Source organism: Entelurus aequoreus, linkage group LG08 (genome assembly GCF_033978785.1).
Source record: "Entelurus aequoreus isolate RoL-2023_Sb linkage group LG08, RoL_Eaeq_v1.1, whole genome shotgun sequence".
NCBI lineage: Eukaryota > Metazoa > Chordata > Actinopteri > Syngnathiformes > Syngnathidae > Entelurus > Entelurus aequoreus.
This window is the reverse complement of record NC_084738.1, coordinates 39,584,610-39,610,795: the sequence shown is the minus strand read 5'-3', so window position 1 is coordinate 39,610,795 and position 26,186 is coordinate 39,584,610. Positions and strand designations below refer to the sequence as shown.

Sequence of the window (26,186 nt, the reverse complement as noted above, 5' to 3'; positions counted from 1 at the left end):
TGATACAAGGCGGGCCATTCCTCTGTTGCCATTGTGTCTGCTCTGCTGAAGTCACAGGAAGTATCCACAGCCTATCGAATTGTGCGTACATTTCCACGGCAAATGCATTCTTGACACATGTCATCTTTGCTGTGAAAAAGCACGGAAGCATTATTGCAGCAAAATGATTTGCAGATGTATATCTCAATCTGTGTGTCCTTGTCCTAATATGTGTGTCTGTTTATCAATGTGTGTGCGTGTAATCAGAGCTGCGTGTCCGTATATTGATTTGTCTGTGGGTAAAAGAAAAAAATCTGTCTGTATTTCTTTGTCTTTGTCCATGTGACTTTTTTCTACGTTTCTGCCGTGAAAGAGTTATCGTTGTGTAATAATAGTTGTGTATGCATATTCAGATATGTGTATGTGTAAAGGAGTCTGTGTCTTAGAGTTGTGTGGTTTTAATCATAGTTGTGTGAGTGTATTCAGATGTGTGTATGTGTAAAGGAATTTGTTTCTAAGAGTTGTGTGTGTGTAATCATAGTTGTGTGTGCGTATTCAGATGTGTATATGTGTAAAGGAATCTGTGTCTAAGAGTTGTGTGTGTGTAAAAAAATGTGTTTGTCTGTAATCAGATTTGTGTGAAGCAAGAACACTGATTCGCTGTCCGTTTACACGTGACTTTTGCACACATCTGCCACGGTTGTATGTCTGTGCGGTGAAAAGAGTTGTATGTCTGTAACCTCACCTTGCCTTTCCCTATACTCACCACTAGTCGGCGCCTTCAGAGTGGGCGGAGCTATGTGCCGTGTTCAAGATAGAGGCAACGCTTCCGTGTTTAAAGACTACTTACGCTGCCTGTAAGTTAAGTTAAAGTACCACTGATAGTCACACACACACTAGGTGTGGTGAAATTTGTCCTCTGCATTTGACCCATCCCCTTGGTAGGGGAGGGGAGCAGTGAGCAGCAGCGGTGGCCGCGCTCGGGAATCATTTTGGTGATTTAACCCCCAATTCCAACCCTTGATGCTGAGTGCCAAGCAGGGAGGTAATGGGTCCCATTTGTATAGTCTTTGAAAGTGATAGTAATGATACAAAATGTGGATTGTTACGTTCATGCCTTGATCGTCAAAGATATTGTTGGTAATATAACCTGTGACATTTATACCACCCAAAAATGCTTTTGATAATCTGTACATTTCGTGTTGTATTTACTATCTCATATCACTGCATAACCTTCTCTCTTTTGTAATACAGTGTAATATTGCTCAGCGGCCAGCCTGTTACTGTCTGGAAAGGATATGAAAAACCTCCTGTAGTTTGAGTTTAATAATATAATCCATTTCTTCTTCTGATAGATTAAACATTAACAATATGGGAGGGTTTTCAAACACTCAATTTCACCTATTTGACTGATGAACATTATCACAGCATTTATTCAGAACAATGAAGATGAACCACAACATTGACATGTCCCCCTCTATTTTCCTCAACTGATGTACTAACATCATGTGATTTATTCTCTACATATTTAGCATCATCCACAACCAAATTTGTGAATGTGGACTCATTTCATTAATAACACAAAGATACATATTATTTCAGACATATTTATTCATTTCCCAGGAAATGTGTCCCCCAGTTGAGTAAATAAGTACAACACAAAATGTGCAGATTTTCAAAAGCACCTCTTTGGGTATAAATGTCACAGGTTATAAATTACCAACAATATCTTTGACGATCAAGGCATGAACGTAACAATCCACATTTTGTATCATTACTATCACTTCCAGGCAGCATAAGTAGTGTTTAAACACGGAAGCGTTGCCTCTACCTTTAACACGGCACATAGCTCCGCCCACTCTGAAGGCGCTGACTAGTGGTGAGTATGGGGAAAGACAAGGTGAGCTTACGGACAGAAAAATCTTCTTGCAAACTCAAATCAATGCACAAACACACAACTCTTACATGGCAGATGTGTTGCAAAAGTCACGTGTAAACAGACAGCCAATAAGTCTTCCTGCTTCACACAAATCTGATTACAGACATTTTTTACGCATACACAACTCTTAGACACAGATGCCCTTAAACATACACACATCTGAATACGCTCACACAAATATGCTTTCACACACACAACTCTTAGACACAGATTCCTTTACACATATACACATGGAAATACGCACACACAACTCTGAGACACAGATTCCTTCACACATATCTAAATATGCACACACAATTAGGATTTTGCACACACAACTCTTAGACACAGATTATTTTACACATATACACATCTGAATACACACACTCAACTCTTAGACACAGATTCCCTTACACATATACACATCTGAATACGCACACACAATTATGATTTTGCACACACAACTATTAGACACAGATTCCTTTACACATACATCTGAATACACATACACAATTATGATTTTGCACACACAACTATTAGACACAGATTCCTTTACACATACATCTGAATACACCTACACAATTATGATTTTGCACACACAACTATTAGACACAGATTCCTTTACACATACATACATCTGAATACGCACACACAATTATGCTTTCACACACACAACTCTTAGACACAAATTCCTATACACATATACACATCTGAATACGCACACACACATATGATTTCACACACACAACTCTTACACACAAATTCATTTACACATATACACATCTGCATACGCACACACAATTATGATTTTGCACACACAACTCTTAGACACAGATTCCTTTACACATATACACATCTGAATACAAACACAACTCTTAGACACAGATTCCTTTACACATATACACATCTGAATAAGCACACATAATTATGATTTTTCACACACAACTCTTAGAAACAGATTCCTTTACACATATACACATCTGAATACGCACACACAATTATGATTTTGCACACACAACTCTTAGACACAGATTCCTTTACACATATACACATCTGAATACGCACACACAATTATGATTTTGCACACACAACTATTAGACACAGATTCCTTTACACATATACACATCGGAATACACACACAACTCTTATACACTGATTCCTTTACACATATACACATCTGAATACGCACACACAATTATGATTTTGCACACACAACTATTAGACACAGATTCCTTTACACATATACACATCTGAATACACGTACACAATTATGATTTTGCACACACAACTATTAGACACAGATTCCTTTACACATACATACATCTGAATACGCACACACAACTATGCTTTCACACACACAACTCTTAGACACAAATTCCTATACACATATACACATCTGAATATGCACACACAACTCTTAGACACTGATTCCTTTACACATATACACATCTGAATATGCACACATAATTATGATTTTTCACACACAACTCTTAGAAACAGATTCCTTTACACATATACACATCTGAATACACATCTGAATACGCACACATAATTATGATTTTTTACACACAACTCTTAGAAACAGATTCCTTTTACACATATACACATCTGGATACGCACACACAATTATGATTTTGCACACACAACTCTTAGACACAGATTCCTTTACACATATACACATCGGAATACACACACAACTCTTAGACAATGATTCCTTTACACATATACACATCGGAATACACACACAACTCTTAGACACTGATTCCTTTACACATGTACACATCTGAATACGCACACACAATTATGATTTTGCACACACAACTCTTAGAAACAGATTCATTTACACATATACACATCTGAATACGCACTCACAACTCTTAGACACATTCCTTTACATATGTACACATCTGAATACGCACACACAATTATGATTTTGGCACACACAACTCTTAGACCAGATTCCTTTACACATATACACATCTGAATACGCACACGCAATTATGATTTTGCACACACAACTATTAGACACGGATTCCTTTACACATACATACATCTGAATACGCACACACAACTATGCTTTCACACACACAACTCTTAGACACAGATTCCTTTACACATTTACACATCTGAATACGCACACACAAATATGCTTTCACACACACACAACTCTTAGACACAGATTCCTTTACACATACATACACCTGAAGACGCACACACAACTATTATTTTGCACACACAACTCTTAGACACAGATTCCTTTACACATATACACATCTGAATATGCACGCACCACTATTATTTCGCACACACTTAACTATGATTTCGCACACACAACTCTTTCACGACAGAAACAGGAAATAGTCACGTGCAAAAAGCCAGCCAATCGAAGAAATACTGACAGAAATATTTTTACCCATACAAATCATAATACGGACAGACAACATAAAACACGCACACGCAGCTCTGATTGCACACACACGTACTGCAATACAGACATACACATTAGTACACGGACACGGGAATTGGATAATAGACGCACAGATTGAGAAAAGCGTTTGCAAATAATTTTGCTAAAGTAATACTTCCATAGAAAAGGTTTTTTGTGCATTTCCAGGCTTAATACATGAGACCCCCGATGTGCCACACAATGCTCAAGCCGTGCTTTCAAACCTGTAAAGCAAGAATATTGGGCCTTTTTCCCCAGACAAATTTGTTCTTAAAGCCTTCTTTTTTAATTGTTATGCACTCACCAGTTTAAATATTTATTTTAAAATTAACATCAAATCAGGACGATAATCAAAATATTTAATTAATCAAAGTATTGTATTGATAAAGTCTCATTTGCCAAGCAAACTGATAGTTACAGTACTTATTGTATCTTATTTAAGAGTACGCCATTTTTTCTTTCACCTTAAAGGGGCTTTTTTTTTTTTTTTACAAATTTACAATTTACATTTGTCTGCATTTTACAACAATTCATGAACATATTTTATGGAACAAATTTAATACAAAAAAGGAAGGAAAAAAAAAGGAAAAAAACTATTCAAATGTATTTTTTGGGGGGAGGGGGTTCCAAAAAAAGACATTTAGATGCATTTAGTTCATTACATTTTCAAATAAATAGTTTAGATAGTTGAGTGGCAAAAGAGCAATTAAATTAAAAGTTTTTCGGTAATTTGGCACTTCTAATGGGTTGAATGATAAAGCTGCCATGCAGCAAATTGTGTCATCAAGTGCTGGTAAAAAAGGGCAATTACCAAACTGGGTGTGAATTGCAAGTATTTCGTCTGCCAAAGATAAAGTTTACAGTGGAATCCAGCTTGGTTGTGATAGTCGTGGAAAGGAGACGCCAGCATTGCCCATATCTTTTTCCCTTCCACCCCTGTGTCTGTATATGTATGTACGTGTCTCTAGAAAACAATCGGATAAGTGGCATCCTGACTTCGCAGACGGAGCCCTACGACCTGTCTTTTTCACGCTCCTTCCAGAGCCTGTCCCACCTGCCGCCGTCATACGAGGCGGCCATCAAAGCCGACCTCAGCCGCTTCTCGTCCTTGAAGAAACTGAGTAGGTCCAAGTTCACTGCATTAATGCAAGAGTGGGATCCCTGTTGACAATGGTGATAATGATGCTCTAATAGAAAAAAAACCTGATATTGATGGGGAACGTTTGCCCTACTCCTGACCTCTGGCTGTGGAATAGATTCACCTGTCTCACCAAGGATATTTTTGGAGCACTCATTGTGAGAAGAAAGAACCACACATCAAAAGGAGACAAAAACACTGCTAAAGGGGCTGTTTGCAACAATTACACAGATAACTAGAGAGCGCCAACTTTCCAATGTATTTTACACCTCTCTAACGGTTTCTCCTACGCAATAACGTCATTACGTTCATACGTAACACCTTCTCGCACATTAGCCTTAGCTGCTAATAGCAATTGGGATAGCACTACCTTAAAGAACTGCTCACCCCCAAATCCTCCACACGACACCTCCGCTCCAAACAGGCTAACCTCCTCCAACCTCCAAGGACAAAGCTACAAACTATGGGAGATCGGGCTTTCTGCTCCGCTGCTCCCAGTCTGTGGAACGCTCTCCCTGACCACCTGAGGGCACCTCAGACTGTGGATGCTTTTAAAAAAGGCTTAAAAACTCATCTTTGAAAAAAAGCCTTTTTATAGATATGCATGCTGGTTCTAGCTATTGGGCTGTTTCTAGTTTTATATTCTATTTATTTTTATTATCTTTTATTATTATTATTATTATTACTATTTTATTTTTATTTTTTTTAACACTGTGGCACTTTGAGGTTGTTTGCTCAACGTAAAGTGCTTTTTACAAATAAAATCTATTATTATTATTATTATCACTATTGAATGCATATTCTATCGTAACAACAACATGACTGCAAATTGTTAATTGCTTCTCTTGGACTGCTTTTGTATGTCAAATGTGTTCTGTTAAACCACTAATGGTAACATAAGCTAGCCGCTGATATCCGTGTTATATTTTTTGCTTTGATAAATTTTACTGTGAGGAAGTTGCAAACAGCACCATTAAGTACAGTATATGAACAAAGTAGGACCTCAAAAGTTCAAAGCAAAGCCAACTGATATCGTGAGTGACAATGATTCAAAACAAAAACGAAAAGATTCTTGGTGCGCTGCATGGTATACGGTGCATGTCATATGTTGGTCATGTTCTAAATTTTAGTTTTGGAGATTCTACTGTTTAGGAAATTATCTTTTAGAATTTAAAAAAAAGTCAGTAAGTTTCCATGCACACACTATTCCAGTTCTCTTTAAAATGAGACGTTTGCATTTGCAAGCAATAAGATTCCCGTTTTGCATATTCACAATTTTGTTGCTAAGGTCATGACGTCAAAATAAAACAAACATATTGTTGTTTACATAAAAAAGCTGGCCTCCAGCGACATAATGCTTGCCTTTATGTTAAATGTGTTGCTCTGACAGTTTTGTGTCATTTGCTCATCAACATTATTTGTATACCGTACATATAGTCAACAATGGTACGGAAAAAAGTGTCTTTCTGTAGTTTATCAGATACACTTGTCCCTAGTTTATCATTGTTAGTTAGTTCTGGGCTTGAGCCTGGTAAATTAATTTTCATTAAGTAAAACTTTATTAATTACAAATCTATCATTTTCATAGCCAGAGCATAAAACACTGTTTACGACCGACTAAGTAAGTTTTCACAGTATGACATTATTAAGCTGCAGACTTGGACGCACAAGGTTGAGAGAAATGACTGTGCTGGTTTAACAGATATTAATGTTGATGGATGCAGTCTATAATATTGAAGTCTTTAAGCCATCATTTTCAACTTTTTAGATTTATTTTATAAATGTTAAATGTTGTACTATTGTCCTGCATCATGGGTGTCCAAGCCTTTTCCACCGAAAGCCGCACTGGAAAATTAAAGCATGCTGTGTCATTCTTTGGCAGCTCTGCTGTTGCCTGTTTGCTTTTTGTTACAGTGCCTGGTTTTCAGGCTACGAGTCGAAGCCACCTTCATGCACACCTGATACCCATTTCCTCTTGACTACTTAAGCTCTCCAGGCCATTCACTCAGCGCCAGTAGATTCCTGATGCTTCAGTCGTGTTCATCTCCTCTGCTTTGACTCCACTCACACTGCTTGTTCATGTGGCTTTGTCCAGCCGCGGCCGTGTATTGTTTACTTGTTCCCCTTAGCACCTTTCGTGTGTGTCCTGAATGTATTTTTCTTCACTCCTTTTGAGTGCGCTTTTTGTTCTTATTTTTATTATTCCTTCCCTGCGTTGGGGTCCTACTACGACAAAGCCCGATCGCGACAAATGGCCAACATGGACCCCGCAGAAAGAGAAAGCCTTCACTCTGCGCTCACTGTCTTCGGACCGACTCTTGATAATCATGGCCAGCTGCTGCATGATTTCACGGCCACCTTCCAGGCAACAGCGGAGTATTTTAGCATGCATGTGCATGTATGACACAATGACAAAAAGAGGATAGACAAAAATAAGAAACTCATTGACTACAATTTTGGACTACTACTGAGTAAAAATAGCGGACTTGTGGAAAGATTTTTGGATAAACCATTACTATATAAGAAGATATCTGCTGGTGTAACTGAGGCAAAAAAACGTCACTAAAGTCTAAAATTTTAAGCGAATGTTATATTAATATCGCCGCCATACCTCCATGGTTTGATTTCACATTTTCGGGATTTATGCGGGTCCCAAATACACAAAAGCAGGTACCAACAAAGCCTTTGAAATAGTAAGGATATTTACAGTATTGTTCAATGTGTTTCTCCTCACACCACAGATGTAAATCTTTCGCCACCCAAATAAATCCCACAATCCTATGCTATCCGAGCAGTGAGCATTCAGAATAACGACTTCATGGTCCACTAGGATGCATGTTTTTTCTATTATGTCTTCAGATCACCTAATATCAGGTGTCCCAATCGCCTTTTTAATAACCACAGAATCACTTTGATTCTGAATTGTCTATCTGAAAAAGAGTTTTTGGTAACACTTTAGTATGGGGAACACATATTCACCATTAATTAGTTGCTTATTAACATGCAAATTAGTAACATATTGGCTCTTAATTAGTCATTATTAAGTACTTATTAATGCCTTCTTCTGCATGGCCTTATTATACAACCAGTAAGCCATTAATTAAGAGTCTTCCCTCAATAATCTCAGAATTATTGCTTATTAGTAACCCTAACCCTTATATGTTCCCCTAGTGTCCAAATAACTCTAAATTAAGTCTTTGTTACTTTAATAAGCAACTAATTAATGGTGATTATGTTCCCAATACTAAAGTGTTTCCAAGTTTTTGTGTCAAAAAAACCTTTCTCAATATTTATTGCACAGTATTTTGCTCAAAACAGGAATATTGTGTGCATGAAAACGCGGTAAATGTCTTCTTCCTTTGTTACACTAGCGCTCTATAATCGCACCATCAAGCCTAGATCGGTATCAATTCAGTGGCGCTTTGCTGCGTGACCTCATCTCGTGACATTATTAAGGGGGAACACAAATATTCCTCAAGGCGTGTGTAATTTCATCATTCCTGCCTCACTTCACTGCTGGCTGGCAGCAAAGTGAGGGGAGACATCTCAAACGACGTCCATCAGGTCTCACACTTGTTTAGCTGCCAGGCACGACTCTACCAAAATGACAGGCTGCAGCAATGCACTTCTGTTTACTGCTTGGGAGGATAAACACATTTTTTCCAAAGCAATGTGAAGAGAAAAGTATTGCATTTCAAGAGTGCCTTTTGGTAGCAGATGATTCTAAACTAAGGCAGCGTCCTTGAGGCAATTCTCACGTCCGCTTCCAGAGCAAATGCTTTGTCGCAACAAAAAGCCCTCCAGTTGCTTCTTTGGTTGCACAACTTGTGTTGGGAAGGAAAGGGAAAGGAAAATAAGGCTGTTTTCAATGCCAGGGTCTAATAAACAAGAGAATACAGAGTGTGCACTAACTCATAAGAACTCAGAGCCATTTGTGCTTTAAATTAAATGATCTAGGATATACCACAGACCATGTGGAACACATGGAACAAACGAGGAAGGCACTTGAGATGTTTTTTTTACAGAAATACTTAAATATTTTTTTGAAAAATGCATTACTTATTTAATAAACCTGTTCTGCTATTGTGACTAACACATCATGTCAGGCTAACCGTAGCAGTTTTAAAGGGCCGAGGATTTCTTGAAATGTCGTAAAAAGAGTTACATTGTAGTATTGGACTAATTGGTAAATGACTTTAAAATCAGCTTTGATGTCAACGACAAGCTTTTGTAAATGAATCAGAATCAGAATCGTTTTTATTGACATAGTTTGAGAACGAGTTCACAAACTGGTTCTGTGACGGAGCTCTTGACTGAAATAATTTGTATCTCAAATTACCGTCTCCCATTGAAATGAATTGAAATCGATTTAATTGGTCCTTTGTCCCTCCAAGGCGCCACCATTTTACCATATAAAATGCCTTTTAAAAAGAAAATCTAACTTGTAGATATAAATATTGTATACAAACAATACTATACAGCAGTGGTGTCAAACTAATTTTAGCTCAGGGGCCACATTAAGGAAAATCTATTCCCGAGTGGGCCTGACCGGTAAAATCATTGCATGATAGCTTAAAAATAAAGACAACTTCAGATTGTTTTCTTGTTTTAAAATAGAACAAGCACAACCTGAAAATATACAAATTATAATGTTGTTGTTGTTGTTGTTGTTGTTGTTGTCATAATATTCATCTGTGAAATAGATGGAATTGAGTCTGGCAGAGTTTTAAATGCTCCCATTGGTCTTCATTTTTAATCTATCAGAAGATGGAATTAATAATATAAATTATTATTATTATTATTATTATTTACCCATTTTCCTCAACTGATGTACTAACATCATGTGGTTTATTTTGTACACATGTAGCATCATCTACACCAAAACTTGTGAATTTGGGCTTATTTCATTAATCACACATGAAGTTGAAGGGAGATACAAATCATTTCAGCATATTTATGTGCGTCCAGATAATGTGTCCCCAGTCCTCTATCTGAACAGGGCACAAAGCTCCGCCCCCCTAGCGACAGAGGACACAAATAATTGCTATTGTGACATTCAGTGGACACATTTAAAACAGAAGTTTCTTTCATTCAAAAATTTAACCTTCTTTTATACTTAGCAAACTCATCTTGCGGGCCGGATAAAACCTGTTCGTGGGCCTGATCCGTACATTTGACACCCCTGCTATAGAGTGTACTACGAACAAGTACAGTAGCAATGTATAGTATTTACCTTTGAGAGCTGACCTCTACGGTATCACCTTCCATCTGCTTCTCCATCAAACACAAATCAGCAGCTTTTCCATATTTTAATGGATAAATGTCCTCCGTTGTTAAAACATTCTTAGCCGGCGTTAGACTCATTCTGCTTCAGTGTGGTGCAGACAAGCGGGAAAAACAAAGTTACATTAATCTCCAGTTTAGGCTAATGCTAGCAAGCAATACCAGATGTTTTGGGAGGATCTTACGCATACTTGCCAACCATCCAGATTTTCCCGGGAAAATCCCGAATTTCAGTGCCCCTCCCGAAAATCTCCCGGGGCAACCATTCTCCCGAATTTCTCCCGATTTCCACCCGGACAACAATATTGGGGGCGTGCCTTAAAGGCACTGCCTTTAGCGTCCTCTCTCACCTGAAAAGGAGACTATTATATGTGTCTCTGTTATCCATAGGTTTATCTATAACCCATAAAGTAGGCAGGCACGGAGCTATTACTCAGCGTGTGTTTATTGCAGCCGGCACGTTAATACACTGACACACAACATCCGGATTTCCATCATGCATTGCTTCAAAACAACGGCAAGTAGTAATGTCCAAAAACATAGCAGAGACGAAGCAGAAGAACGAAGAAGAGACATGACGACGACGAGTAAGAAGAAGAAGTACGCTTGCAAGTTCCAAAATGATTGGAAAAAATAATTTCAGTTCATCCAGGACAGCTCGAAGGGGTATGCTGCCGGCAAATTTTGTAGATCAGACTTCTTTGATTGATTGATTGAAACTTTTAATAGTAGATTGCACATATTCCGTACAATTGACGACTAAATGGTAACACCCGAATAAGTTTTTCAACTTGTTTAAATCAATTCATCCATTGAACACGGTGGCCGAACGGATATACTCATTCAAAAACGGATTATTTTTATATATATATATATATATATACACTACCGTTCAAAAGTTTTGGGTCACATTGAAATGTCCTTATTTTTGAAGGAAAAGCACTGTACTTTTCAATGAAGATAACTTTAAACTAGTCTTAACTTTAAAGAAATACACTCTATACTTTGCTATTGTGGTAAATGACTATTCTAGCTGCAAATGTCTGGTTTTTGGTGCAATATCTACATAGGTGTATAGAGGCCCATTTCCAGAAACTATCACTCCAGTGTTCTAATGGTACAATGTGTTTGCTCATTGGCCCAGAAGGCTAGTTGATGATTAGAAAACCCTTGTGCAATCATGTTCACACATCTGAAGACAGTTTAGCTCGTTACAGAAGTTACAAAACTGACCTTCCTTTGAGCAGATTGAGTTTCTGGAGCATCACATATGTGGGGTCAATTAAACGCTCAAAATGGCCAGAAAAAGAGAACTTTCATCTGAAACTCGACAGTCTTTTCTTGTTCTTAGAAATTAAGGCTATTCCACAAAATTGTTTGGGTGACCCCAAACTTTTGAACGGTAGTGTGTGTATATATATATATATATATATATATATATATATATATATATATATATATATATATATATATATATATATATATATATATATATATATATATATATATATATATATATATATATAAGAAATACTTGAAAATATATACCCCCCCATCTCCCGAATTCGGAGGTCTCAAGGTTGGCAAGTATGATCTTACGGTGTTCACTGTGGCATTTTATACGCCTTTTGATGACGGTGATGCTTGCGACTAAAACTTTTGCGTGTTACTTAAAGCACAACAATTAGCCAAGAGACACTTATTTCTAAACACTCTTAGAGGTATTCATATACAGCCTGTAGCACAATAATATCACATTATGTCCAGAAGTCTCAACTGAATTGAATACAATAGAAATGAATCACAATACCATGAGAATAGACGTAAATATACTTGGTGGAATGCACAAAAATGTGTTGGCGGACCTAGCTGTCACAATGGGTTATTATGGGTTAATTGCAACTTATTGTCCAGACAGGAAAAAAAAAGTGTTTCCTGTGCTGGATGGTATAGATAACACGTGTTTGCTCATCTGGATTACGCCATTACACTCGTTGAGTGTGCGATGGGCGCATTATACTTGAAAAGCAACATCTTGTTATTATCTCTCATTATGAATCGATTTGCGGCGCGCAGACGTGACTCGCCGCTGAATGGGATGTTTGGCGGGGACGCGTCTTGACAGGTGGCGTGAACCACGCACGTACGTACAGCTCACACTCAAAGGTTGTCTATGAATTTCAATAAGGCGACGTCTGGTCCGTCGTGTATTCCGCCCGTTTTTAAATTACCCCCCATCGTCGACTGTGTAAGATGATTAAACACTTGCGTCAGCATTCACACACACACACACGCACACACACACAAATATGGAAATACATTAATGTGTTTGCAATAATGGATGCTTCCATTTTGAAAGTGGAGGTTTTGTATTTCCTTGCATAATTGAATGCATGGTGTTGTGTGGCATGGGGTTGTTGCTACACTGCATGGTTGTCTATAACTGTCTTGGGAAGTTTTCTGGTCCGTATATAAAGTTGTGTTGTGTGTACATGTTTGAATCCTTTTCGACAGCATGTGTGTCATGTGACAGGATACTGTTCAGCACGTACGCCGTGTCTGTGTGGGTATGACAATGGTCTCCTTCCCCATGACCTTTGAGAATCCGCCACGTCTACTCTGTAGGCTTCCCAAAGTGGGCGTGTGGATATGATGTGTCTGGCATGTGTAATACCCTAACCACTCGCCTTCTCTTCTAGTCCGCAAAGCTTGTAAGGGTGACAGCCTGCTTTTTTCTATAAAAGAGAAACCTTTTCCCTCTTGATCTTCTCTCTCATTCAGCACCAAGCTTTTCTCTCTGAACATCTTCCTTAACCTCTTGTTTTCTCCCCGCTCATCTCCTCTGCAGCAGATAAAGAAGTGGAGGACTACTATTCTCGTAAACGCCACCTGCCCGACCTGGCAGCAAGAGGCACTCTTCCCCTTCATGTTCTTAAAATCAGCCAAGACCCGGTGGGTAAAACGGTTGATTTTTTTTGGCAAGTCATCTTTCCATATTTGCATGTGTGAACATCCTAGTTGAACCTTTTAAAACTGAAGGACCTTGGTACCTGGGACTGCAGGGTAGTGTTGTCCCGATACCAATATTTTGGTACCGATACCGGTACCAAAATTATTTCGGTACTTTTCTAAATAAAGGGGACCACAAAAAATTGCATTATTGGCTTTATTTTAACAAAACATTTTACGATACATTAAACATATGTTTTCTTATTGCAAGTTTGTCCTTAAATAAAATAGTGAACATACAAGACAACTCGTCTTTTATTAGTAAGTATGCAAACAAAGGCTCCTAATTTAGTCAGCTAAAAATATGCAGTAACATATTGTGTCATTTTCCATTCTATTATTTTGTCGAAATTATTAAGGGCAAGTGGTACAAAATTAATTATTAATCTACTTGTTCATTTACTGTTAATATCTGCTTACTTTCTCTTTTGACATGTTCTATCTACACTTCTGTTAAAATGTAATAATCACTTATTCTTCTGTTGTTTGATACTTTACATTTGTTTTGGATGATACCACAAATTTAGGTATCGATCTGATACCAAGTCATTACAGGATCATACATTGGTCATATTCAAAGTCCTCATGTGTCCAGGGACATATTTCCTGAGTTTATAAACATAATTTACATTTTTTAAAAAGGAAAGAAGATGTGGTGATGCCAAAAAATATCGAGGTAATCATAGTAGTATCGACTAGATACGCTATTGTACTTGGTATCATTACAGTGGATGTCAGGTGTAGATCCACTAATGGGTGGTGGACTGGTACTTTTTAGAGGCGGTGTAGTACCGAATATGATTCATTAGTATCGCGGTACTGTACTAATACCGGTATAGGGCAGAGTTGTATTTGTTTTGCAATGGCAATTGCTTAATATCATTAAAAATATTTACCCAAAACTGGAAGACCCTCAGCTCAAAAATAAATGTAATTGATTTTCAAAACAGACATTTCAAACCACAAGCACGCGCATAAATGGGCAAATGTCGATAGTAGGCGAACAGCCAAAAACTGAATATTATGTCATTAATAGTTGCAGTGGTCACAAAACATTTGGTTCCCAAGATTCCTGGTTTTGGTCATGTACCAAAGCAATAGCGGCCAAAGAAAAATGAACAATGGCCATAAATGGCTCCTGCGCCACACTCTAGACTCGGTTGTTTTTCATAGCTTTTTGTGACGTGATCTCAACTCTCTGAACAAACAACTTTATTTAGCTTTTTTAGCTTCCTCGGGAATCTGTGGCTCGTTACTTAAACTGTGCTCGCAAGTTAATTATTACATTATTAATTACTTCCTATATTCTTGTTATTTCTTGTAAGGGAAATATGTATAAATGAATTATATATCCAAACAAGTAAGTAAACAACAATTAACGGCCAATACATCTTATTTGAAAAACCAACACCTTTTCTGCTCTCATTTTCAGCATTCAAAAATGTTTAAATAAAAGTACAGTAACCAACATTTTAACAGTAGATTTACTTGCCACTTCTGCTTTAGGTTTAGAAATAATATAATATTAGTATAAAAAATATAGTGCAACCAACGCCTCTTCAGGTTAAATTAACGGTAGATTTACCTGCTACTTTTGCTGCTGTGTTTCAACATAAATATAACACAAATACAACAAATACACTCATTCTAATAAACAGCAGTGCAGTAATATTTATCAAAAGGGCAAGTGAAACCAACTCCTGCTTTGTGACGCTTGAGTGCTTCTCCATGAACGCTGCTTTGCCTGGACGGTTGGCGCGTATCCAATCGCGCTATTATTGTTTCTAGAGATTTGTCGTGTTGGCCTTGTATCTTACATATCTTACAAACTGTGAGCAACTTATTATGAACATGTCTGTCAATGCAAAAGCCCAAAGGTTTCCACACAATGGATTGCAATGGTGGCTTATTCATTTTTCGTTCGCCTGCTTCACTGCCGTACTTGTTTTGATTAATGATGGCGCCTGGTAATGATGTTTTAGACAGGCAACTGACTCGTGTAAAGTGTATGTCTCTATTCATTTAAAAATGCTAAAAACAACTTTATATAACGTCAAAGTCTGTTGTTCTTGGAGCCAATGTTTTAATTTTCAGTATCGATAAAATCCATTAATTACCTTTTTAAAACATTGTTAAATCAATATATATTGTCTGAAAGGTATTTGTCTAAATGTCGACAAAACAAACTAAAATATATAAAATACATGTTAAATATATATATATATATATATATATATATATATATATATAATATATATATATATATATATATACTCACTGATGTAATAAGGTTTAACACACACATTGAACAACTTTGAACTATATCTGTAGATGTATTAATAATGATGATTTGTTTACAAGCCGATATTTTCCATTTTGACTGACTGTTCACTATGCCCTGTTAAAATAATCAGCATATATAATGATATACTCTAATTAAATATCAAAGTATATAAGCAAAGTAAATTCAATATATACGAATGCAGCTGAGACCCCGAACGGGACAAGCGGTAGAAAATGGATGGATGAGTATAATATAATGATAGGGTGAAACCCATAATATATGTACAGTATAACCTCTTACTTCCTATTCCAGTAGTATAGTTGTAGTAACTATACAATCGATTGCTAAAAAGGCCATATAAGAGCACTGAGAGCTTCTTTAGTGTGAGAATGCAAGCTAATATCAACTATTAATATCCATTATTTTCTCTTGCAGCATGTCATCATTAGTGATAAAATACATTCAAGCACTCATTTTAATGCTGCCAAAGTAAAACAACTATTTCTGATGAATAGGCGGGAATGTCTTGAGAGTATTTAAATGTGATTGTGGAAAAATATAGTCTGATTTTGATTTAGATGTATTAAAGTTGAGCATATATGTTGTTGTTTTTTATTAAAAAAGGATTATAAAGTTTGTTAAAAAATAAACACGCACCTGGATCTACATGTTGAGTCTGTCTGTCAGCAGCAAATGTGCTGCTGCTTGCCGTCTGAAAAGATGCTGTAGTGTAAAACACAAAGTGGCACAAATGTCATCTCTGCGTAGATTGTAACTTTAAGGTGCTCTAAAGTCATTTTTTCTAATTTATTACAAATATCACATTCATATGGGATGTATTAAAGCCCCACTTAAGAACCTTCAGTTTTGGTTGACTTTGGCAGCACTAGTAGACCAAAGCGGTAGTGTTTTGCCAGTAGAACACTTCCCATGCTGACTAGCGCATATAGCGTCATACTGACATGATATCTTATGTAATATTACGTCTCTAATGGCTATGCTGACGTTAATTAGCAGACGTTATCAAGAAATGATCTTGGATTGTGCAACAAACATGACGCAGCAAAGGAAGGGCAGCAGTGGATTTTTTTCTAAGGAAGTGTAAAGAAACGATCACGCTGGTGGCTTTTTATTGCTACCACGCAAATTTCCGATAGCTAACATTAGCATTAGCATTTTGATTTGAGCATCAAAAGTCACTTACTAGTCCAGCAGGAACAGAGCCAAGGCAGCATCGGTCTGAAATTCCTTGCCTTTGAGCTTATGCCAGTGAGTGAAAGCCGGGCCAATGTTGATCTTTCATTGTCCTTTTTATCCGGGCAAGGTCAGTTTTTCTTTTATTGTCCTCTCAGACAAAACGTTTTATTAGTAATTGCACATGGGCATTCTTCTAATTCCTTTTTGTTTTCTGACTTCCGTCTTATTATCGACTAGAGAAAGGGGAAGTGACGTATGTCGTAAAGCAAGTCAGCACATTTGTAGTATTTTGTGGGGCAGAGTTCCTGCCACTCCCCTCAATATCGCTAAGTGCCTGTAAAAGCGATACAGACCCCCTCAGGCCATGACGGAGGTGTCATTCAACTAGTTGTAAGTCGATGTATCGTCCCAGAACTTATGAAAATATTTAATGAAGGTTGAAATGTTACTTAGTGCTGCTTTAATGATTAAAACAAAGACAATGGTAAGAAATTCCTCAGAAATCTAAGTAAGAACAATAGATCTGTTAATAGCAACAATTCATACATTGGAAATGAAGGGCTGCAAAGCAAATATTATTTGTTTATCGCTGGAAAAATTTGTTTGGTACATTTCCCATATGGACATTTCTTTCGGCCCCCCACGTGTTGGGGCATGACCTGCAACAGTTAATTACCTAAAGCAGTGGTTCTTAACCTTGTTGGAGGTACCGAACCCCACCAGTTTCATATGCGCATTCACCGAACCTTCTTTAGTGAAAAATAAAATGTTGTTTTTTTTCAAATTCAAGACAAAGTTAAATGTTTTTGGTAACACTTAAGTATGGGGAACATATTCTAAGTAACAAAGACTTAATTTAGAGTTATTTGGTTAGGGTTAGAGGGTTGGGGTTATAATAAAGCCATGCCGAATAAGGCATTAATAAGTACTTAATAATGACTAGTTAAGAGCTATTATGTTACTAATATGCATGTTAATAAGCAACTAATTAATGGTGAATATGTTCCCCATACTATAGTGTTACCATGTTTTATTACTGGTGCACAAAATGAACCGTGCATGAACATCACCTTGTTCAAACAACAAAACTAACAGTGCATAAACTCACAACAAATTACACACCTGCAAATCAGTGTGACTTCTGCTGTTGCCGTATCCGTAATACGCCAATAGGGAGAAGTTTTTATTTACACGATGAGTCTGGTGTGTCTTGACCTCCGCCGAACCCCTGAGGCCGACTCACCGAACCCATAGAGTTCGATCGAACCCAGGTGAAGAACCACTGACCTAAAGGGTGGTGCATTTCAGCCATTCATTACCTAAAGAATTGTCAAGCGAGAAATAGACGGGTACATTTTCATAGTTAGCCTTCATGCATCAACTACATTAAAGCCTTTGTTAGGAGAAAGCAGGTGTGGCGGAATTTGATTCGGACAGATCAGTACAGTCCTTGGTGAATTTTTTGCTATTGTTCAAGTAGGGTTTCATTTTTTTAAGGTTCATTAAACAGGCATGTCCACCAGTTCTACCATCAACACTGAGCGGTATTCTGTGTCCAACACATATGTCAAACGTAATTTGACACTGATCCAGCATCCTTAATTGAAAATCTAATAGTAAGAAGAAACTTAAGTAATTATATTCTGCTCTGTCTTCTGTAATATGTTGAACAGCAGCAACAGCTTCAGAGCCAGGCCCAACAGTCCTCCATCTCACAGGTTTCTACCCAACCACAGTCTTCCCAGCAGCCTTCCCAGCAAAGACAAAGACCCCGTCGTGTCCAGAGAGCCATGTCTCAGGATCGGGTTCTGTCCCCAGAGAGAGCCCCACAACAGGAATACAACACATCCTCGAATGGTATGTCACCCTACGGAGGTCGGATCCTCTCAGATGAACAGCTGCTGTCAGCTGAACGTCTTCGATCCCAAGAGCGACTCCTTCCGCAGGACCGCCATACTTCCCAAGAACGCCTGTACACCAAGGACCGCATGTACTCCAAGGACCGATTGCTCTCACAGGATCACCTTTACCCAAAAGACCGTCACTACTCTCAAGACCGACTCTACTCACAAGATCGCCTGTACTCACAAGACCGCCTTCTGTCCCAAGATCCTCTCCTCTCGCCAGACAAGCTGATGATGTCGCTAAAGCGCGGCATGGTCAGCAGTGCGTCCGGTGGGTTCTACGACATGGACAAGTCCATGTCACGTGCCATTTCGCACACAGATGTCTTCATGCCCACCACGCCTCTGATGGATCGCTACAAGATGACCAAAATGCACTCCCATCCCAGTGCCTCCAACAATGGGGGTAGTGGAGCCAGTGCTGGGGCTCTGACAGCGGCGCCCTCAACACACTCAAACACTTTAGCAATGAACCAGACTGTTAATAAGCGGCAGGCATTCGCCACAAGACGGACTCACACCGTGGAACAGCTCCACTACGTCCCCCAGCATCACCAGCAGCAACAGCCGCCGCAGCACTACCGCACTGGCAGCAAGACTGAGGTGACCGTGTAACTGCAACCGGGAAGTGCCTGAATTGCACGGACAGTAACACTACTGTGCCATTGGCTGAAGTAATCAGGTGTGCTCATGCTCGATTAGAATAGGACGGTGATGATTTAGCTTTCTTTGACCCACGTTCCAGGACCAAGAACATCAACTCGCTTACTGTGAGAGACCGGTAAAATGAGCTACACTGTATGCTACATCCAGAATACTTTAATTCAGGAGTTCTCCCTCTCACCTGCAAAACAATCGCACCACTCTCCGCATTATAATTTCCATGCACAGGCCCTGGTCTCGTTCTGTGGGTTTTGGTGAGGAAACACTAATCTTTTCAAGCCGTGATCAACCCCCTTTTTCCCCAAAAAATCTAGTGTATTACCTTTTCTGTAAAAGGGCTTTTCACTGTAAAACCCAAGGATCCAATTCCTCATTGACTTCTGATGTATGACACTACAGCACCACATATAATGAACTATAATAACATCATGAATATATAGATAAAATGGACAAAAAAATATTTGTACAACCCATCCTATTTATAGCTGTAGAGAGACGCTGAATTTGATGTTATTTGCACTTTTTGGTGCCTCTAACAGATGTTCAATTTCTAAAAAATGACATGTGGGTTATAAAGCACAAATCATTAAAAAAAAGAATAATCATATTGTTACTGAATTTTTAGTGACAGCTAGGGTTTTTGTAAGGCGATGACAGTTACAGCACCTCATAAAAGTGAGTACGCCTGCATATATTTTATTATATTATCATATTTCTTCATGGGAAAAAAATTAAGACACGTTGATACAATTTCAAGTAGTCAGTGTACATCTTGTGTGACTGTAAATTACTGTCCACTCAAAATAACTCAACACACAGCCAATGATGTCAAAACCTCTGGCAACAAAAAGTGACTACAACCAAAAGAAGAATGTCTGACATTGGGCCAAATTATTAATTTTCCCTGCCAAGTGTCATGTTTCAAGGTTTCAGGTGTGAAAAGGGAACAGGTGTGTCATATTTAGTGTTATTGCTCTTACACTCTCCCATACTGGCCACTGGTAAAGTGAAGTGGAGGAGCACAAAGTCTGCAACATCCACCATTTTTGTGACATTGTCATGGAGGAGTGGAAGAGGATTCTAAAGGCAACCTGAAGCTGTAATAAAATCAATGCCCAAGAGAGTTAAGGCAGTGCTGGAAAATAATGGTATCCACTAGTGCTGTGCAATATAACGATATAATGCAGTACAACATAAAAATGTCTATTGTACGATATGACTTATATCGTAATCTAAAAATGCGACTAATGTAACTGCAGCAGCACTGCTTCTTTGCAGTAGCATTTTTACTTCACTTGAATTAACTTCACGGGAAAAGTCAGTATGGATGTCAACATCATAGCAATCTGCTACTAGCAGGCAGGGACAAACCCAACAGAAGCTAAGCCAACAAAACCTGAAGAGGAATTGCTGCCAAAAACGATGGACGATGAACTCCTTTGTTTAGCTTTGGCTTGGATTAACAAACGTCAGTGGCCGCCTGAACGGTCATTTTTTAAAATATGCCGCCAACAAGTCGTTGCCAGTCACCTGAACACGTCTCATATTTTTTTTATCACTCAAAGACACGTTACATGGAACAGTACGGAGACAGTGAAAAAATGTGACAAAATGCCAAAACCACAAAGTGTTATCACCGTCTATGACGAGCAGTCCCGTAGACACCAAGAAATGTTTCTAAAGTCTCTAAATTCATGTTTTGACATGGCTCGAGTATACACTGTTGAAAAAAAGGGTTGGCACTAAAATTGTCTTGTCTTGTTTATAATATAAGTAAGTACATCTTATTTATAAAGCGCTTTTCACAGATAAAATCACAAAGCGCTGTACAAAACATAGGTGAAGTAAAACAACAATTCAATTAAAACAACAGGGGCAACATCATAAAAAGGATACAAAGTGGATTACAAATGATAGTTCAAAGGTGCATTAACTAAAAGCTTTACTAAAAAGAGAAGTTTTCAAATGTTTCTTAAAAGTTTCAACACAGTCAAGATCACGGAGGGACTGGTGCAAATTGTTGCAGAGTCTGGGAGCTATAGCCTGGAATGCCAGGTCTCCACAGGTTTTAAAACACGTTTTTGGGATCTTTAGAAGACCCTGGCCTAAAGACCGGAGGCTGCGCCCTGAGGAGTAGGGGGCATATCAAGTCAGTGATGTACTGAGGGGCCCCACCATGCAACGCACGGAATGTCAAGACTAAAATCTTAAACTCAATGCGGAATTATTAACGGGGGAAGCCAATGAAGACTAGATAAAACGGGGGAGATGTGGGCTGTTGTGGGTGCACTGGTCAACAGTTTGGCAGCTGCATTTTGTACAGTCTGAAGTCTCTTTAGCGTTGACTTGTTGAAGAGAGTGAAAAGAGACATGCAATAGTCAATGCGAGACGAAATAAAAGAAGAAAATATGACCAAAAGTAAAACTAATTTAATGTGTGCATAAAAATATAATTTAAATAACAAACACTATATCTTAATATATATCATTATTGGGATATAAATTACCCATCCATCCATTTTCTATTGCTTGTACCTCGCCTTCCGCATTCGGGTACACCCTGGACAAGACGCCACCTCATCACAGGGCTAACACAGATAGACAGACAACATTCACACTCACATTCACACACTAGGGCCAATTTAGTGTTGCCAGTCAACCTATCCCCAGGTGCATGTCTTTGGAGGTGGGAGGAAGCCGGACTACCCACGCAGTCACGGGGAGAACATGCAAACTCCACACAAAAAGACCCGGAGCCCGGACTTTTACTGTGAGGCACACACACTACTCCCTGTGCCACAGTCCTGCCTAATTTACCCATATGAGGATATTTATTTGTTGTCGATATCGCGCATGTATACAAGTAAAATATTGACACTTTGGCCCAATTTAGAAATTGTACTCACTTTTGTTGTGAGTGTTTTAGACATTAAAGGCTGTGTGTTATTTTAGGAGGAATTTACACTAAGCAGTCCACTGACCACTTTATATTGTATTAAAGTGAAAATATAATACATATTTGCAAAAATTTAAAGGGTGGATACTCACTTTTGCGAGGGACTGTACTGTATATATATACACACACACACACACACACACACACATATTTTGGGGGTTTATTTTGCTTCTAGTCTGTAAATAAGCTATACTAGAAAAAGTGTTTTTGGCAAGTCTGAACTGAATGGACTTTGATTTAGACTGTCGGTTGAAAGTAGATTCTTCAAAAGAACAACTATAAATGATCACTGTTTTGTTAGTTCAGATTAGAACCCCACTTAACCAAGTATTTGACAGGATAAATGACTACTATACTGTGTGTTTCTTGCAGAACTTTGTATTGAGAAAAGGAATGAATGTGTTGTTAATAACAGATATATTGCTCATACTTGGATGTATACTGTTCTCCATTGACATCCCCCAAGTTGAACATCATGGAAATGGATTATAATGCTTGTAGTAACAAATAAACCATCCATATTTTTCTAACTATTAAATATTGATTAAGCAGTCTGTGTTGTTCATTTTGATGATGACTGAAAAACCCCAAACCTAACCACATTATTCACGTACAAAATCGAATACATTTTGATGGACTTTTAGATATTTGTTCTTTTGATTAAAATGGTTTTAGTTTCTGCTGCTTCTTATTTGTTAATTGGAAGCATAAAACAATCACAAGAAAATATCAGTATGTATTTTCAGTATAATCAATCAATCAAATTTGATTTCTATCGGCCTTAATCACAAGTGCCTCGAAGGGCTTCACAAGCTCATTATGACATCCCCTGATCCACATCTGGGCAGGGAAAAACAGAAAAAACCCAAATGGGAAAGAAGAAGAAACATTGAGAAGTGATCACAGATGTAGGGACAGTGGGTACATTTAGTGAACTGTTGAAATAATATTAATGACGTAATTAATTGTTAAATTAATAGATAAAGTGGGAGTCCAGGCCATCAGAAAACCAACAGATAGTCATGGGGGGAGTGTATCTTCTTCCAGGCTCATCCGGTTAGCTACGCAGAGATGTCTGTCGCTCTGCATAAAAGAGTGCAACAAAGATGGTCCATTTCGGGTATCAGGTTGGGTCCACTAACACCTCCTCCAGACTTGTACCTCTCCAGAAATTAACTGTGGCCACGTGGTAGCAACAGCAGAGAAGTGGCACATCAACTGCTCTAAAAAGCCCAGACAGCAAAATATACCTGGAACGAAAACACATCTGGCACTAGTGTCTTTTTGCACCATGGCCCTTAACTGGTACGGACTCATTGACCAGATCCGAAAAAGCTCTGGGCTCAATCTTGTCCAAAGCAGCAGAAATCAAGGTCGTATACGGCCACAATAAAATACGTATGTGTTACCCAAATATTACATTGGAACCAGATGTGGTCCAAGTTAATACCAAATAGGGCAGGAATTTCACAGGGGCCATGGCTCTCGTTGCTCCTCTGTTTGGTCGTGTGGCCCTCGAAAAATGGTATGCGCCACGGCCACATTGTCCTTGAAGCTCAAACGGATGCATCTTTCTTCCTCTGCGCTATTTTCATGTCATTACGGCTTCTTTGACCAGTGGTGGGTGTAATCTGCCTCGTATCAGCCGCCAGAGTCCCACACACAGCACAGTGCTATACAACACAAAGCATCACCGGACCAAACAGGATTTAAATCCAACGCACCCAGCAGCCTGTAATCCAGATGTAAAACCGTCTCCGCCACCTCAAGCCCAGTGCACTGAATGTAGGAGTCGGATGAGCTAAACTAAGGTAAGGAAGTTTGATACATTTGTGAAAGCATAGGAAGACTCTCACATATGTAACACACTATTTGTATTTAGCGATACAACGCGAAGATGTGTGAGGGATTTATTGTGAATGAAATATGCATAAAGAAAACAATTCTGACTGTGCACTAAATGATACAAATCCCCAACATGTTATCGTCCTGGTGGCCAAGAGGAACATTTTGCCTAAGCGTGAGTTCTTTCTTAATGTACAACCAGAGCTAAACAATTGTTTAAGACTGCATTTGATACTGTTTGTCTCTTTAGAACAGTGAGTTTAATGCTGTTTGTGGGACAGCATAGGATAAGGGAAGTCCCAAAGGCAGAAGAAGCTAGAGCTGTTGTGTTCATTCACTGTTTTTCATCCAGCATAAATAAAAGTCATGTTATTTATTAAGAAATAAAAAATTCTGTGAAAAAAAAGCTTAATTTATTCACTTGAAAGTATTGCATATTAAAAATGTAATCAGCCTTAACCTTTAGGCTACATAAATTATGACCGCGGAGTTAAAATCATTGTTTTATTTGATGCCCGTCCTTCCTTGACATTTGGCTTTTGTGCCCTCAAAAGTTTGACGTAACCAAAGGCCAAGTGGCCTTTGCTATATAATGGCAAAATTCCAGGCATGATACCAAAACTTTGTTAGTATTGATTTGCATCATATTTTAATGTGTCTAAAAAGGAAATTTAGGTTTGTATATTAAGAAAATCAGTGGTGTGCCAGCAAGGCCATCAAGGCCTTCTCTGCTGGCCTAACATAACCAGAAATCATGATCATTATTAAAGATAAAAAATGTTTTATTTACTTTCCCTAAATATCTAAAAGTATTCATATTCTCTTCATGTCATATAATGCACGTTCTAGTGCGGTTGTTTTTAGTTTTAGTTTGTATCCAATCAGAATTCAGCTAGCTTATGTTGCCATGCAGTACCAAATCTGCCAGGCGCTTTCAGAATCAACAATGCTGGCGTCCGTGCACTGTAAGTGAACAGGGACATACAGGTGATAGACAGTTGCGATAGCCAATCAGATCACGAGTTGTTGTCAGTAAGGCCTTCTAGATGGCCTCACGTTGAACGTGACATTTACGCGTCCTGTGATTGAATACTCATCGGGACCGTTAGCGGATGAATTTGAGAACACATACAGTTGATAGACAGTTGCAATAGCCAATCAGATCACAAGTTGTTGACAGTAGCCTATCTAAGTAGCCTGATGTTAACGAGACTGTGATTGGATTCTCACTTGTCACTCCAAAGTGAGTATCCAATCACAAGATTCAATTTACCAGGAAGCGGGAAGTGTTGCGCCGTAGCCAGACCAGGAAAGCAGAGAAGGAGAACAAAACGTTGATTAGGTGGCAGATATATATTTGCAAGGCGTCGGCCAACCCCGGAAGATAACTCAGCTGTTCTGGCGATGAAATGCTCGCCATTTCCACTCGAATAAGCCGACGACGTGGGGTACCACTGGCTTATACGGCGTCAAATAGGTTCTATAAATTGTGAGTTCAAATATTTTATTTTTTCACTTTTAATTAGTTTTTAGTAATTTAAATTTGGACAGTACCACATACGAT

The 26,186-nt window shown here is 38.4% G+C and overlaps 1 protein-coding gene across 3 annotated transcripts in view; it reads left to right on the top strand.

Moving 5' to 3' along the window:
* The window catches only part of LOC133655868 (protein shisa-6), a 202,139-nt gene extending 178,818 nt beyond the window's left edge, over positions 1-23,321 (top strand). For 2 of the 3 annotated variants that reach the window (XM_062056456.1, XM_062056454.1), the window contains 3 exons: positions 5,312-5,464; positions 13,613-13,716; positions 18,928-23,321. In XM_062056456.1, coding sequence (XP_061912440.1) covers positions 5,312-5,464; positions 13,613-13,716; positions 18,928-19,773 — 1,103 coding nt within the window. In that variant the 3' untranslated portion in view covers positions 19,774-23,321. The remainder of the gene's footprint in view (positions 1-5,311; positions 5,465-13,612; positions 13,717-18,927) is intronic. The other variant, XM_062056455.1, reaches the window with a different exon arrangement.
* Positions 23,322-26,186: the final 2,865 nt, after the last annotated feature.